Source organism: Anolis carolinensis, chromosome 6 (genome assembly GCF_035594765.1).
Source record: "Anolis carolinensis isolate JA03-04 chromosome 6, rAnoCar3.1.pri, whole genome shotgun sequence".
Lineage (NCBI taxonomy): Eukaryota > Metazoa > Chordata > Lepidosauria > Squamata > Dactyloidae > Anolis > Anolis carolinensis.
Genome location: NC_085846.1, coordinates 39,065,098 through 39,082,953, shown reverse-complemented (window position 1 = coordinate 39,082,953; position 17,856 = coordinate 39,065,098). Strand labels below are relative to the sequence as shown.

At 40.8% G+C, this 17,856-nt stretch overlaps 1 protein-coding gene across 4 annotated transcripts in view; it reads right to left on the bottom strand.

The window, feature by feature from the left end:
- The window catches only part of arhgap27 (Rho GTPase activating protein 27), an 88,524-nt gene that overhangs the window by 26,845 nt on the left and 43,823 nt on the right, over positions 1 to 17,856 (bottom strand). For 3 of the 4 annotated variants that reach the window (XM_016994514.2, XM_008113195.3, XM_008113194.3), the window contains exons 3-4: positions 3,242 to 3,685; positions 846 to 1,031 (exon numbers count right to left, since the gene is read on the bottom strand). In XM_016994514.2, coding sequence (XP_016850003.2) covers positions 846 to 1,031; positions 3,242 to 3,685 — 630 coding nt within the window. Of the gene's footprint in view, positions 1 to 845; positions 1,032 to 3,241; positions 3,686 to 13,937; positions 14,227 to 17,856 lie in introns of those variants that run through there. The other variant, XM_008113197.3, reaches the window with a different exon arrangement.

The following is a 17,856-nucleotide window of genomic DNA, read 5'->3' as shown; positions in this document are numbered from 1 at the left end:
AAGATGGAATTTAAAAACTTCTCAAGCCACACCTCCTCTTAAGTCTTAAACTCAAGACTAACAAGAAGCAGCTTCATCTTGAATTTATGTGCCACATGTAACTGTAAAATATAGAAGTATGCCAAATCAAAAGAAATAGCAATATATCCCACTACTTGCACTAGACAGTTGGGTTGGCTGATCCCTTTAAACCATCATTTGTGGACATGATCATTCAGTGACTGTGTACTGATATTTTCTGAAACTGCATTAGTGTCTCAAAAAGCCCTTCCCAAAGCCAACACATACCTGCCGGTTTTGGCTAATAGTGAAGGGGATCACACAATTTCAGATTTTGGGATTTTTTTTTTGTCTAGTTGGTCCTAACACCCATTGGTGATTTCACTCAACACTGATCCAAAAGTAATTAAATTTCATAGTGGTGCCACTTCTCACTACTTTGGGAAGTGGGGAGAAAAAGGATAACAACATTTGCAAGATTTCAGCAGAATAACTGAAATGGGACTCCCTTGTATAGTAGCTTCGCGTAAGTAGATGTGAATTCGATATAATCTAATGTCGTCGTAAACATGCCAGTGAGGTGCAATGGTTTGAACATTGGACTATGACTTTGTGGACCAAGTTTTGAATCCCCTCTCAGATATAGAAACCCACTGGGTGAGACTGGGCAGGTTACACTCTCTCAGGCTCAGAGGGAGGCAAAGAAAATCTTTCTCTGAACAAATCTTGTCAAGAAAACCCAATTGAAAGCACGCAAGGACAACAAATATGCCACCAGAATGTTTCACCTTACCCCATGGCAGAATGGATGCCATTGTGGTTCCTCCCTATGCACTGCTCCTTACCGTGTCAGTACCATAATGGTTGCCATCAAACACCATCCCCTCCTGGCTGCCATAGGAGGCCCACTCTGAATACGGTGGAGGAACATCCAGATGTTTGAAAGAGCCAACCGGCGAGTAATCTTCTTCTGGGTAGTGTTCAAGTTCATCGGGAGAAAGGTTGGGGTAGTCAGTTTCAGGAGTCGGAGGCTGACGGTTTCAAATAGAGATAAATTGTAATTATTCACATATGTACAGAGAGGTGTTCTCACTAGAAATCTCTAGGTACTCCAGCATGTCTGGAGGAAGTTGACTCTAGAGCAGTGTTTCTCAACCTGGGGGTCGGGGCCCCTGGGGGGGGGGGTCAGAAGGGGGTCATCAAAGACTATCAGAAAACACATATTTCTGATGGTCTTAGGAATCCTTTGGCAGAGAAGGTTGAAGATCTCTCCGCCTGTCCTTCTCTTCCTTTTTGGAAACAGAACTATAATTGAACCTTATGTAAAGGTAAAGGTTTCCCCCTGACATTAAGTCTGCATGGAGCGCTGTTACCTTCTTGCCAAAGTGGTACCTATTGATCTACTCACGTTTGCATATTTTCTGCTAGGTTAGCAGAAGCTGCGGCTAACAGCGGATGTTCACTCCGCTCCCCGGATTCGAACCACCAACTTTTCAGTCAGCAAGTTCAACAGCTCAGCGGTTTAACCCACTGCACCACCAGGGTGAACCTTAGGTGAACTATAAATCGCAGCAACTACATCTCCCAAATGACAAAATCATTCCTTCCCCAACCCCACCAGTATTCAAATTTGGGCATATCGGGTATTTGTGCCAAATCTGGCCCAGTGAATGAAAATATATCCTGTATATCAGATATTTACATTACGATTCATAACAGTAGCAAAATTACAATTATGAAGTAGCTACAAAATAATTTATGGTTGGGGGGGGGCAACACAATATGAAGAACTATATTAAGGGGTTACGGAATTAGAAACGTTGAGAACCACTGCTCTGGAGTCACACTATAGCTTCCTATAGAGAACATTTTAATCAAATCTGTGAATAATCAAGTCCACAAAAGTCAAAACCACAAATGTGGAGGGACAACTATACATGCATAAACACACCATGGTTGTCTTCTCTTAAAACTAGAGGGAGGGTTAGTTTCTTTAGGACAAAGATGAGGAACCTGAGTTCTCCTAGAGCAGGCATGGGCAAACTTTGGCCCTCCAGGTGTTTTGGACTAACAGCCCATAAACTGGCTGGGATTTCTGGAAGTTTGAGATTAGATCATCCACTCCCTCACAGCATTTAAGAAACAACTTAAGACCTGGTTGTTCCAAGAAGGCATTCAGTGATTGATAGAAGTATTGAAATATGGAAATAGTTAAGATAACCTGGGGATCGAGGCAAAATTTAAATGTTTTATGTTGTGTTTGTGATTTGTTATTTATAGTTTTAATGGTTTTAATCTATTGTGATATGTAGCTAAATTGATATGTGATGTTTTATACATGTAAGGCATTGAATTTTGCCATGAATTATGTTGTGAATCGCTTTGAGTCCCCGCAGGGGTGAGAAAAGCAGTAAATATTAATTAAGTAAATATGAATTAAGGCTCTTGTATAAGGTCTGGTGGATGAATGGCATAAGCATTTTGCATTGTTTTAAACTTTGTATATTGTATTTTATGACTGTTTTAACTGTTTCAACGTTTTAGTTCATTGTATAACAGTGTAATGGCATCAATTGCCACTTGTAAGCCGCCCTGAGTCCCCTTGGGTGAGAAGGGCGGGGTATAAATAATTGAAATAAATAAATAAATAAATAAATAAATAAAATTTCCTAGCATTTGTTGAGGTGCAAATTTTAAACTTCTGAATGCATTACTGAATGATGTCTCAATTGCAAGGCATTAAAAGCGAAATCACGCAATTGCATCAAACTATCTCCTCCCCAAGAATGTGCTGCCTTCTTATTCATGACATGGTCATGAAGGAAAAGCCCTTACAGAGATCTTGAATGTGGAAAATCGTATCTTTAGGCCCCAAACTCCTCCTTGGGTGCAACTTACACAACTCAATATTTGGGGCTCTTTTGCATTTCATAATTATAGTAGTATGATTCCTTTTTAACTGACATTGCAACAGCCTAAGGCAATCTGGAACCTGCAGTTTAGGGAGAAATAGTACAAATTCTCAGCCAAGCAGACGGAATGTCTCATTGAACTCTAAATTTCAGGATAAGGAGACGCAGCAGTTAGAATGGGATCACAATGCTACAACTGAGTAGAGTGAAAGGGTCCCTTATCTTTGGATGCAAGTCATCCTCAGCTCCTCCATGGACCACCCGCCCCCCCCCCCCCCAAGATTTACCCCCACGCTCCAATACCCAGTAAACGGCTTCCCTTCCTTTACCCTCCGAGGTGCAGGGCTGTAGGAGGGAAATGCAGGCTGCATCTCTGGGTAGTCAGGCGTTTCGTTCACTTGGGGCGCATCCCACGAAGATTCGCCTGTAGCCGTGTTGTAGAAGAACACCTGTCCGCTGGCTTCATCTACATACTGATCCCATTCTGCAGGTGTGGCCGGGCTCAGCGTGAGCAAAGGTGAGGGAGCTTGGGCGGGATTTGTGCTGTTCACAGAGGTGTCAAAGGGAGAGTCCCACGTAGTTTGGCCAGTCACTGGGTTGTAATAGAACAATTGACCACTTTCTGTGTCCGTGTGGGTCTCCCAGTTGCTCAGGGGACTGCTGAAGCCAGGCTGGGGCACAGATTCAGCATTGCTTGTAGTAGCAGCACTCCGATCCAAACGAAGCTCCTGTAGATTCACATACACGGGATCCGGGGTTTCTTCCTCATGTGGCTAGGGGACCAATAAAGAAGAGAGGTTATTTAAATACAGGCAGTTCCCGACTTACAAACGACTCATAGGGTGAGACAACAAGAAGAGAGAAATTTATCCCTCGGAAGGGAAATTCATTCTTGGAAGAGTTATGATGGGGAAAAGGTGTCTCCACTGAAGCTTCATCCCCAATCATTGTTTTCATAACAAGCCATTTTTTTCAAAATCCAATTTTCACAGAGACAGAAAATAAAGTGAAATCTTCTGATCAGGGGCACAGACAGCAAAACAAACACCGCAGGGGTGTTAACCTCTTTTAATACTTGTATATTTGTATATTTAAGTTGTACTGCAATGCTTTTAGTTGTGAGCCGCCTTGAGTCTCTACATGGAGAGAAAAAGTGGGATATAAATAAACATAATAATAATAATCATCATCAAAGTCATCATCATCATCAAAGTCATCACCAATGAGAAGCAACTGGAAAATCTGATGCGATACAAGGATTTAAAGATCGAACTGCAAAGACTCTGGCACAAGCCAGTAAAGGTGGTCCCAGTGGTGATCAGCACACTGGGTGCAGTGCCTGAAGAACTTGGCATCACTTGAAAACAATCTGCGCTTATAAAATTACCATCTGTCAGCTGCAAAAGGCCACCCTACTCGGATCTGCACGCATTATTCACTGATACATCACATAGTCCTAGACACTTGGGAAGTGTCTGACGTGTGATCCAATAAAACTGCCAGCATAGTGATCTTGTTTGCTGTGTACTAATCTTGTGTATCTAATAATAATAATAATAATAATAATAATAATAATAATAATAATAGCCTTTCCCTATGCCATCCAAAGCTAAAATATATATCTTTTTGGCTGGCGTTACACTTAAACAATGTACCTGTTCCAATTCATATATAAATTCAACTTAAGAACAAACCTACAGAACCTATCTTGTTCATAACTTGGGGACTGCTTGTACCCCATAATCATACAAGAGGAGGAAATCGTTGGCTTTCCAACAGTTCAGGACGACTCAATCAGCCAGCAAGGATGAGGGTGATGGATGTGGGTCTTGTAGTGCAATATGTATGGAATATTCCCCCAAAATATTTCCCATCTTTAGAAATTAAGGTGCTTCAGAGTATGCTCCAGAATGAACAATTTTAGCAAAGGGATCTTTGGCCCTTCAGGGTTTTTAGATTGCAGCCATCACAATCCCTGTGATTGGACCCCTGGGAGCCAAAATATCCAGTAGGGCAACATTTCCCGAAGTCCTATAACACAGAAATATAGAAAAATCAGCAGAACTTGACTAAATCTCACCGTGTGTTTTTTAAAAAACCCTAAACCTCACTCTTCCCATTATTAGCAGCAGCGCTTCCCTGAATTACAACGCCCATCAATCTCCCGTCAACACAGTTCAATAACATCTTGACAGCTTCACATTTCCCATCCCTCCATTAAGGTGATCATAAGTATGCTTCAAAAGCAAGCTTGTAAGTCCCCTTCTGTGTCTCCCAAGACACCAATGCTGGGGTTTTTTTATAGCCATGCCATAGACAGCTATATCTACTGGTTTAAGAGACTTGGGAACAGCTCAGGCCAGTTTTTCTGGTTAGTTGCCATCAATCAACTGTAAACATTTAAGCCACAATGACGAAATAAAGCTTGAATAAATACAGTATAACGTAAAGATGAAGTAGAAGAGAAATAAGCCCTAAGATTATTTTCAGTGGCCAGATATTTCTATATTTGTGGCATATGATTGACTTGAAACATTTTTACTTGGCTTCTGTTTTCTTTAGCACCTCTCTCCCTCCTTTCCTTTTACAATTTTACATTTCTTCTAATAACCGCATTACATTTTCTATCGGTTCATCTTATTTATGAATTGTATTTATACTGATATGAGTTTGCCCACTTCTCTTGCAACCTGAGTGGGAAGGACAACTTCTCTTGCAAATATTATTAATACTTCTTAAAGTCTAAGGATGGCTACTCATATAAAATAGGAGAATAGTGCCTGAGGCCATATTTAGTCTGTCTGGAAGAGAGAAGAAGGAACTTTCTCAATTTAAAAAGAATGAGAGGAAAAGCAACATAAGCTGTTTTTTTCTTAGCTAACAAATTTGCAGCCAAGCATCATAGTGAAATGACTAGAGCACTGGACTAAGATTGAGTGACCCTGAGTTCAAATTCAAACCAATGGCTAAGACTATGTTATTGTGAGACTAAAAATGGCAGAAATAATTTGTACACTTGAGCTGTTCGTCTGAAAGCGATATAAAGAGAAATGGATAGAAACTACTATATACAATTTTGAATTTAAAAAGAAGACAGAAAACATGCCATTTAGACTTATGGTCCCAAATGTTAGTTTCGGTGGCTACCATATTAATTGCTATCCAAGGCACAATTATTGTTAAGCCATATACATTTAGACACAGATTTACACAGACAGCTAGAGAGATATAAGCAGACATATAAATCCTATATACTTTTAAAAATCGTGTCAGAAGCAAATTGAGATTATACTGCAAGTAGCTTCTGGTGTGAGAGAATTGGCTATCTACAGAGACGCTGCCCAGGGGGTGCCCAGATGTGTTACCATCCTATGGGAGGCTTCTCTCCTGTCCCCGCATGGGAAGCTGAGGCTGAAAGAGGGGAGCTCACCCCATCTCACGTCAGCAGTTCACCCAACAAAAGAGTTTAACCCATTGCGCCACTGCGGTTCCTAATCTATATACTGATGACAAGCAGAAAGGAAAAAGTATTTGGAATTATAGAAAAGTCTGGCAGTGAATAGGTGGGGAGAACAATGCTAATAAGAGCCAACATGATAGTTTAAAATAATTACAGTCAGATTGAGAATACTAGAAAAATAATATAGGATGGAGAAAAGGTCAAAATGTCCCCAAAGTTTAAGAGCTGAAGTGCAGGCTCTTCAAGAGCAGTATTTGCCTATTCAGTAGAAATAAAAACATTTTTGTGTCTACTATGAGTTAAATGGAAAGATGCTACAGCAGAAGATGTATAAGCAGTGTCTCTCAGACTGAATTCAAATGGGGAAGTATGAATTTTATTCTTGGACACATGCAACTACTATGAGTTCAACATACAAATAGATCCCAAGTTATGCAACTCAGTCTAGAGAAGAAGAAGAAGAGGAGGCGGCGGCAGCGGCGGCAGCGGAGGAGGATGAGGATGAGGACGAAGGGGCATCATGTTGGAGACTATGCCTGAGTAACAGAAGGATAGTGGGTTTCATGGGTCTTGGAGTTTAGGGTTTTTGGGATTCTTCTTCTATGCAACACAAAAAGAGTTACATGAGAGTTGTTATCACTGAGAAGTGAAACCAGAAAGGTTCCTTGATCCCCATAATTTTCTATCTAAACGCGGGTAGGCTCCCATGTTCAGATTTCTCCCTTGTAGCACATTTCACTGGTGCAGCCGATACGGAACTTGGCTGGAAGTAGATGTGCATCTTGTGATGAGATCCAGTGGGCTCCGTGTTGGCTGTGTGGGCAAAGTGTTCTATGACCGTTGTAGCACAGCGTGTTAAACCACTAGCTGTAGGAAATCTGCTGACTGGAAGGTCGGCAGTTCAAAGCTGCGAGTCAGGGTGAGCTCCCGCTGTTAGCCCTAGCTTCTGCCAACCTAGCAGTTCAAAAGCATGTAATGCGAGTAGATCAATAGGTAACACCTTGTCAGGAAGGTAAAAAGTACACCATGCAAACATGCTGACAACATGATCAGAGATGTCTATGGACAACGGGCTCCTCGCCATGAAAAAATGGAACAAGAGCACCTCCCCGTGGCCAGAGTTCAGCACTGCCTCCAGACGCCGGAGATGTGTATTGTATGTTGTTGTCGTTCACTGTGTAAAAGGCACTGAATGCTTGCCTTATATGTGTATACTGTAATCTGCTCTGAGTCCCTCTGGGGAGATAAAGCGGAATATAAATAAAGTGTATTATTATTATTATTATTATTATTATTATTATTATTATTATTATTATGGGAAATTTTTCCCATGTGATGATGTCCCTTGTCACACTGGAGGACCTAGAGAGAACAGAACTTCAATGTATAGGGATTAGTATAATCCCAAAATGCCAAGATAAGGCTAAGCAGAGCATGGCTCAGGAGTCTGGAGGTTCAGACTAGGAAGATGGGGATGAGTGAAAATCTGGCCAAGGACAGCATGGTCCTTCTTGTCTATGAGTTCAGTAGTGTTAAGCACAGAGCTCAGTCTTCTTCCTTGAATCTACCTTTAATGTGGGCAGCAGTAAATTTCCTTTTGTAAAGCTTAAAGACCTAGAAATTATGAATATGTTGGATAAGAACAGGAAACACATAGCCTGCCGAATCAGGCTAAAGATCTTCCACCAGTCAAAGAGAACAAAACTAAGGAAAGTAAGTAAATAGATAGTATTCATTATGAAACCATGGTTAGTATAATGTTTGTCAATGAAACAGGAAAAAACAACCCACTTAAATCTAAAATAATTTACCGGAAGTGGAAGAGATATAAATTTAGAAATGCCAATACAAAGCACTTCTCCATAGATTGCCTGATATAAATGTGCTTTACATGTATACCAGTAGCAACAAAGAGAAATTGTAATAGCCTGAAACTGCTTTACAAGGGAAATATGCCCTCACATTGTTTGTCTTCTTCAGTGGCTAACAATCATCATGATTATCCATAATACAGATTGAGTATTCTTTATCCTGAATTCCAAAATCTGAAATACTCCAAAATCCACAATTGTCCATATGTGAGGCTGAAATAATAGAACGTTTGCTTTCTGATGGTTCAATGTACACAAACTTTTTTCAGGCAAATTATTTTAAAATAATATATAAAACTACCTTTAAGGTAGATTTATAATGTATATATGAAATATGCACATTAATTTCATGTGAAGTCTTGAGTCCCAAGGCCAAGATATTCCAGTATGTACGTATGTGCAAATAGAGATGTTGCAAAACACCAAAACACTAGTTCCAAACATTTCTGATAAGGGATATTCAATTTATAATCTTAATGACCCTTTCTATACTGCCATATAGAATCCAGACTATCTGCTTTGAACTGGATTATACGGCAGTGTAGACGAAGATAATCCAGTTCAAAGCAGATAATGTAAATTATCTACTTTGATAATCTGGATTATATGGCAGTGTAGAAGGGCCTTATGTTTAGAGGAAACTAGGGAAAATAAAAGCTTCATCTAATAAAGAGAAGAAGGAGCAAACACCTGACCAGAGTTTGGAGAATGAAAACATGATTGTCTGAAATAGATTGGCATTGATATTGGAATATTTGACCCAGTAGAAAGTATAGTTAATAATTTTACATAGCTTCTGGAACATATAGTACAACAAAACTCTAAACTTGAGTAAAACCATTCTTCCAAATTTCCCCACCCTAGCAAATTACCCCAAATTATCTCCAAGGACCACAATAACTGCACTGGCATCTCAGTTGTTGTGTTGCTGTATGGCCATGTTCCAGAAGCATTCTCTCCTGTCATTTTGCCCACATCTATGGCAGGCATCCTCAGAGGTTGTGAAGATGCCTGGCATAGATGTGGGTGAGAGGTCAGGAGATAATGCTTCTGGAACTTGGCCATACAGCCTGGAAAACTCACAGCAAGGCAGTGATTCCGGCCATGAACGCCTTTAACAACACATCTCGGTTGCTGTTTTCCATTTCTTACAATACTCCTGACTTAAATTTTGGAACATTTTTAGGCTAGGGAAATGATGATTTGTACAAAAATGGCAAAAACAAAGATTAGTAAAATTCTCTTTGGGGAAGAAAACTGATTTTTAAAAACCACTGAAGAAGTATCTTAGAGGGAAAAAAGTATTTGGAGAAATTTCATCTCATCTCTTCAGCCTTTACTTTTGTGTCACCGACTAAATTTAGACCTTTGCTGCTTATTTCCCTTTCCTGTCCCAGCTAGACAAAAGCAGGGGGAAGGAAAAGACTTAATAAGCCAAATATAGAGAGAAATAGATGTCAACCTTGCAAGAATGTCTCAGATTCTGAAAAGATTTTTTAAACATCTAAATGCAACAGAAATGCGAAAAATTTGGCAGCAGACACTTTTCAAGTTGCAGTGATGGAGAGAGGGAAATCACATATATTGCAAAATGCTGTTTTTTAAAAAATAAAATAAAATACACAGAGCTCTTTCAAAGCTTGGTAGTCATTCCTAGGAGGGATAAGCAGGAACTGTCCCAACATTTTGGGATTACAGTAGAGTCTCATTTATCCAACACTCGCTTATCCAACATTCTGGATTATCCAACGTATTTTTGTAGTTGATGTTTTCAATATATCGTGATATTTTGGTGCTAAATTCGTAAATACAGTAATTACTACATAGCATATTTTTCTTGTATAAGAGTTCCAAGGTTATGCATTTTAAAACACACAAAATGAGAAATGACTAAATTTCTTCACAATGCAGAAAATTAGAATTGGCTGCCAGAGATTGCGACAACTGCAATACCGTAAAAGGAATTGGGATGATAACTCTATTAATGGCTTCCTGGGCCAGTCCTCCAAATAGGCAGGATGAGGCAACTTCCTCGGGCATCATATTGTGAAGGTCATGAAAGCAAAGCAAATTGTAAACTGCTTAATTTATGATCCTTATCTCTTTACTCCCAGCAGCAATGAAAGAAGCTATAGTTTTTTTCTACCTAATGTGCTAAGTACTATGTAACATGACATGGGCGAATGGTATGACAATAGGACTTCCACATTTGCGGACTGGACATTTGAGGATTTCATTATTCACAGATTTGAGTAATATGTTTTTTCTAGGAATCTTTAGGTTGTCCAGTACAACACTATGGTCAGCTTTGCTGGAAGATGACCATAAATTTGTGCTTGAGGACCTAGAAATTCCTAGAAATAACATCTCTCTAGGCATTTGTAGATTCTCCAGTATGATTCTATGGTCAGCTTCTGCTGGACATTGACCACAGAGTCACGTTGGAGGAACTAGAGATTGTGAGAAAGGTGTTCTCTCAGATTAAAAAATAGTGGGGTTTTATTTGTAGTTATTCCACCTTTGTGGGGGTCCTGCAGCCCTAAATTCAGCTAATGTGGAGGACTCACTGTATATGCTCCCAGGACAGTTCCGATTATTAGTTATTTTCTGCTGTCCCCCTTTTCCAGCGGCTTTAAAACATGTCCTCATTCCCACTTTCTTTCTGTGTCCTCAGCTTTTTCTGGCTGTTATCGCACAAGAGGAGCTCTATTGTGTAATGTGGGGTGCATCTACATCAGTGGTTGCTAATGCTTACTTCCTAATGCTGTGACCCCTTAATACAGTTCCTCATGTTGTGGTAAATTGTGGTAAAAATAAAATTATTTGTGTTGCCACTTCATAATTGCAATTTTGCAACTATTATGAATTGCAATGTAAATATCTGATATGCAAGATGTATTTTCATTCACTATATCAAATTTGGCACAAATACCCGATACGCCCAAATTTGAATACTGGTGGGGTTGGGAGGGGGGATTTATTTTGTCTTTTGGGAGTTGTAGTTGCTGGGATTTATAGTTCACCTACAATCAAAGACCATTCTGAACTCCACCAATGATGGAATTGAACCAAACTTGGCACACAGAACTCCCACGACCGACAGAAAATACTGGAAGGGTTTGGTGGGCATTGAACTTGAGTTTTGGAGTTGTAGTTCACCTACATCAGAGAGCACTGTGGACTCAAACAATGATGGGTCTGGGCCAAACTTGGAATGAATACTCAATATACCTAAATGTGAACACTGGTGGAGTTTGTGGAAAATAGACCTTGACATTTTGGGAGTTGTAGTTGCTGGTATTTATAGTTCACCTGAATCAAAGAGCCCCTTGAACCCCACCAACAATAGAACTGGGCCAAACTTTGCACACAGAACTCCCATGACCAACAGAAAATACAGGAATGGCTTGGTGGGCATTGACCTTGGGTTTTGGAGTTGTAGTTCACCTACATCCAGCCTTCTCTGCCAAAGGGATTCCTAAGACCATCAGAAATACTGTATGTATTTTCTGGTGGTCTTTGGCAACTTCTCTGACACTCCCCTCACAATCCCCCCAAGGGTCCCGACCCACAGGTTGAGAAACGCTGATCTACATTGTAAAATTAATATAGCTTTTACTATTATGGCTCAATCCTACCAAATCATGGGATTTGAAGTTTGGTGAGGCACTAACACCCTTTGGTACGGAAGGCAAAAAGACCTTGTAAAACTGCATCTCCATAGCATGATTCCATAACACCGAACCAGGGCAGTTAAAGTAACGCCAAACTGGTACAGATTTCCTAGTAAATTTTAGGACCTTTGTACAGAAGTGAACTTTGAAAGCAAAGGGAAACCAAAGCCTGCTGTTACTTACGAGCAAATGTTTTTATTGAATCAATAAATGGCTTTAGTGTGCGTCAGAGATGGGATCCCCGTCTTCAGAAAGTGAAACTCTACATATCATAACTTATCATGGTTAACTTTGCTGCCTCACCAGGATTTCCTTATAGCACTGGACCTTAGTCCTCCTTTTCCAACTTCCGTGTAATTTTTTTAAACCATTTTTAAAAGTAAAAGACATTGCCAATGCCCTTCCAATGCCAATGCCTTCCCAATGCCAAGACATTACCAATACCTTCCCAATGTCAAAAGATTAATTTATTTTTAAAAAATGCAAGAGAAATCTAGCACATGTACTGTACTTAGAAGCCATTTATTCCTGTTTTCAGATATATTACTGACCAATGCCATCACCTCTCAAGCAGGGAGCTTTGAAATAGTTGAACAGAAGGTCTCCAAAGCTTTAGGTGCTCTTATTGCCCATTAAAGGGGAAACCAGCTGATTCCTAATCCATCTAAACGCAGACGTGTGCTTTTCATCTTGAGAACAGACAAACATCTCGAGCTCTGAGGATTACCTGGGAAGGAATCGCACTGGAGCATTACAGCACATCAAAATACTTGGGAGTTACCCTGGACCGTGCTCTGACTTACAAGAAGCACTGCTTGAATATCAAGCAAAAAGTGGGTGCTAGAAATAATATCATACAAAAGCTGACTGATATAACCTGGGGATCGCAACCAGATACAGTGAAGGCATCTGCTATTGCACTTTGCTGCTCTGCTGCTGAGTACACATTCCCAGTATGGAATACATCTCACCATGTTAAAACAGTGGATGTGGCCCTTAATGAGACATGCCACATTATCACAGGATGTCTACGCCCAACACCGCAGGAGAAATTATACTGTTTAGACTGTATTGCACCACCTGATATCCGCCGGGAAGTAGCAGCTAGCAATGAAAGGACCAAGGCATTGACAATGTGTTGTTGAAGGCTTTCATGGCCAGAATCACAGGGTTGTTGTGTGTTTTCTGGGATGTATGGCCATGTTCCAGAAGTATTCTCTCCTGACGTTTCGCCCACATCTATGGCAGGCATCCTCAGAGGTTGTGAGGTATACCATGGCCATACAGCCCGGAAAACACACAACAACCAAGGTATTGACATCTCTGGCCCGTCCTCTGTTCAGATATAAGTAAGCATGCCAACTACGTAAATCAAGAAACAGCTTTCTAAGATCAACAGAGATACTCGCAGGAACACCTCAGCAAGCGAGAGTCCAAAAGTGGAAGGTAAAAACCCAGAATCTTAATCAGTGGCTGATGCCAGATGTAAACTCCCTCCTGGGCACACAGAAGATTGGGTGACTTGGAAGGCGCTGAACAGATTGCGCTCTGACACCATGAGATGCAGAGCCAATCTTAAGAAATGGGGCTATAAAGTGGAGTCCACAGCATGTGAGTGTGGATAAGACCAAACCACAGACCACTTACTACAATGCTGTCTTAGCCCTGCCACATGCACAATGGAGGACTTTCTTACAACGACATCAAAGGTACTTGAAGTGGCCAGCTTCTGGTCAAAGGAAATTTAGCCTAATGCCAAGTTGTTAACTTTGTTTGTGGTTTTTTATACATTATAATTGTATTCTCAATTTGCTTCTGACACAATAAATAAATAAACTGACCAATGGGCAACTGGCAGAGAGAAAGTATGCATACTCTGCACATGCCCAGAGTCCCTGATCTAGTCTTACACTTCTTCTTTGATCTCTAGCACTTGAGACAAGTTCTGGGTAGACTGACACTAAATTTCCGTTGCATTCTGACACATTGAGCAATGCACAACACTTCCCCATAGCTGTACCTTGGGAAACGTAGACAGGCGAGGCATCCTGCGCCGGAGGAGCGATTTGTGAGCCCAATCATCCATTGCCAATATGAACCCCAAAAGGTTTTTTCAGAGCCAAGCCACAGCGCCTTACATGGAGGAAGATGGCTGAGCTGGGTGAGTAGAGAAGAGCAGCTTTCTCAAGCAAGGGCCAATCAAGAGACAAGAAGCAGCGCAAGCCAGTGTGCAAAACAAGAAGCTTGGCGTCCGCCTGTTGCATGCTTCCTGTTGGGGTTTGTGGGATGGAGTAGCTGCTATGGCGACAAACGGGGTGGGCCCTACTTTACACCACTTTTGACAGTCTGCTATATATTCATGAAAGCTTCCACCACTGCCCTTGTGGGAGATGTCCGGAGCCTAAAAAGAGGCAGGGCTGTAGGCTCTCTCCACTTCTCATATGCATTTATCCTATTCCTATGTCAACTTTCCCCGGGCCCTCCAGAAGAACTATAAACCCCAGCACCCCCGGTCAGGCTAAAGATCATGCTAATTGAGGATGGTAGGTGTTGTCAAAGGCTTTCATGGCCAGAACCACAGGGTTTTGTTGTGTGTTTTCCAGGCTGTATGGCCATGTTCCAGAAGCATTCTCTCCTGACATTTCACCAAAACAATTATGGCAGGCATCCTCACAACCTCTGAGGATTCTTGCCATAGACGTGGGCGAAATGTCAGGACAGAATGCTTCTGGAACATGCCCATACAGCCCGGAAAACACACAACAACCCTGAAGATGGTAGGGTTTGTAATCCATCACATTGCCAAAGAACTGCAGTGTCTCGGTGATGGAGAAAATGCAACCCAACCCACAAATGTGCAGAGGTTCATCTTCCGCTCTGTTTATCAAGTACGAAAGAAATAAACAGAGGAAAAAATGATATTCTAACACGGAAAAACAAGATAGAAGGTCTGATAGGGATGTGAGTTTGGAGGAAATGGTTCTTAAGATGAAAGTCTGCATTATTATTTATTTATTTATGGCATTTCTACCCTGCCTTTCTCCACCCTGGAGGGGACTCAAGGCAGCTTTACACATAGCTTTACATATGGACTGTCTACAGATATCACACTCAACTCCTGGAAAGATTCCATCAGCGTTGCCTCCGAAAAATCCTGCACATCTCTTGGGAAGACAGGCAGACAAATGTCAGCATGCTGGAAGAAGCAAAGACCAGCAGCATTGAAGCGATGCTCCTGCACCATCAACTCCACTGGACTGGCCACGTTGTCCGAATGCCCGATCACCATCTCCCAAAGCAGTTACTATACTCCCAACTCAAGAACAGGAAATGTAATGTTGGTGCACAGGAAAAGAGATTTAAAGATGGGCTCAAAACTGTGGCATAGACACCAAGAACTGGAAAGCCTTGGCCCTTGAGCACTCTAATTGGAGGTCAGCTGTGACCATCAGTGTTGCAGAATTCAAAGAGGCACAAATGGAGGGCTTAAGGGAGAAACGTGCCCAGATGAAGGCACGTCAAGCCAACTCTGACCGGGACTGCCTTCCGTCTGGAAACCGATGTCTTTACTGCGGAAGAACATGCGGGTCAAGAATAGGTCTCCACAGCCACCTACAAATCCACAGCCAAGATGCTACACTTGGAGGACCATCATCCTCAAACTATGAGGTATTGCCTAAGTACAGTAGAGTCTCACTTATCCAACATAAACGGGCCAGCAGAACATTGGATAAGTGAAAATGTTGGATAATAAGGAGGGATTAAGGAAATGTCTATTAAATGTCAAATTACATTATGATTTTACAAATTCAGCACCAAAACGTCATGTTTTACAACAAATCGACAGAAAAAGCAGTTCAATACATGGTAACCTCATGTAGTATTTACTGTATTTACGAATTTAGCACCAAACCATTGCAATATATTGAAAACACTGACTATAAAAAACATTGGCTGTGATGGTCTGAGCACTGGACTACGGCTGAAAGCCATAGAAACTCACTAGGTGACCTTCAGCAAGTGCTACTCTCTCAGTCTGAGAGGAAGGCAAAGGCAAACACCCTCTGGAAACATATTGCCAAGAAAATGACATTATAGGTTTGGGTCACCGTAAGTTAGAGACAACTTGTTATTATTGCGTGTCTTCAAAATGAGCAGGAGGTGGAGTAGAAGTAGTGGTGATAGTGATGGTGGAGGAGGAATAATCTTTACCGAGTAGCAAGTGAACCATATATAGTCTGCTTATCTTTCCTCTGACCTTGATCTGGTCGCAGATTCCCTGCAGAAGTATTAGATCACACTGGGTGTGGTTGGTCAAGCAGTATGAGTAAGAAATTGAATCCTAAAATGACTATCAAATAAACGCCTGCAGCACCAGTTACAAAATACCTGGATTTTAAGAGTTAGTAAAGGCACTTGGATTGGAGGCTAAACAATAGCAGCCTCTGGATAAACAAACTAAGTGGGGAGCTCCAGTGAATCCCTACGCAAGCAGTTATCTGGCGTTCAAAGGCACATCAGGCTACTCAAATAACTAGATTCTTCCTTGCATCCTATCCAAAACATTCCAGGCTTCCGAACTGCTCACCTCAACAACCTCTGATACTTCCACAGCTTAACTCGATACCTTTTGTAGCTTTACTTCACACAACTAATAGCTAGGAAAGGTCACACATTAGAGGTCTTGCACACTACATAGGTATAGCACTTTGATACAACTTGAAGTGCCATAGAACCACTCTATAGAATGCTATAGTTTCAGGAGCACTTCCGATATGGAAGTCACAGTCTTGAGTCTACAAGACCTGAACAGCATGGCTGAGAATAGAGTGACTTGGAGGTCTCTTATCCATAAGTCAAAGAGGAGTTCCTGCCACTTAACAACAAACTGAAAATGAAAATCCTGGGATTCCTTGAGTTAAAGTGAGATCAAATTGCTATAACTTCTAGAGTCATAGTATAATGTTATTACAGTTCTCCCAAAACATTGTCCCATGGCATCTCATGAGGATTATTTCCAGGTCAGTGTTCATATGGTTGTAGTGTTAATCTTGAATCTACCGCTAGGCTTTCTTCTATGAAATAATGTGAAACTACCTTCTCCTTATAATAGCATACATAAGAAAGGTCAAGTTCAGTTACTCATACTTAAGGTACACTAAAGGCCCCACACAACCACCTGAGAAGATCCATTCTCTCTCAGGCTCCTTCTACACTGCCATATAATTTGTGAGCCACCCTTAGTCCCCTTCAGGGTGAGAAGGACAGGATATAAATGCAGTAAATAAATAAATATAATCCAGATTATCAAAGCAGATAAACCACATTATCTACTTTGAACTGGATTATCTGAGTCTACACTGCCATAGAATCCAGTTCAAGCAGACAATCTGGATTTTATATGACAGTGCAGATGGAGCCTCAAAAAGATTATCAGGTTAGAGCAAATAAAATATTTATTTTATTATAACTTAACTTGGATTTTTCTAAACTGTGTCGCAACATATTAATATGTTGGTTGCAGTATGTTGCATGAACATACTAATAAACAACAACTATCTTGGAAATGTATGTTGTTACCTTAAAAAATCAAATATTTTTGAAAAAGAGAAATGAAAGGTTTTCATGAGATATGTTATGAACCTATACAATTTTTTTATTACAGTTGATGTATGTATCTAAATCTCTTATAAGGGGTTGGTTTAACCCCTGGGTTGCTAGAAAAATGAATGAGTGTGTCTGAAAAGTATTTCTCCAACATGAAAAGTTTGGAAAGCTCTGCCTTAACTTCTTCTTGGTGCCTTCCACAATGCCATATCAAGGCAAAAAAAATCCCACAATATCTGCTTTGAACTGGGTTATCTGAGTCCACACTGCCATATATTCCAGTTCAAAGCAGATAATGTGGGATTTTATTTAGCTGTGTGGAACGGGCCTCA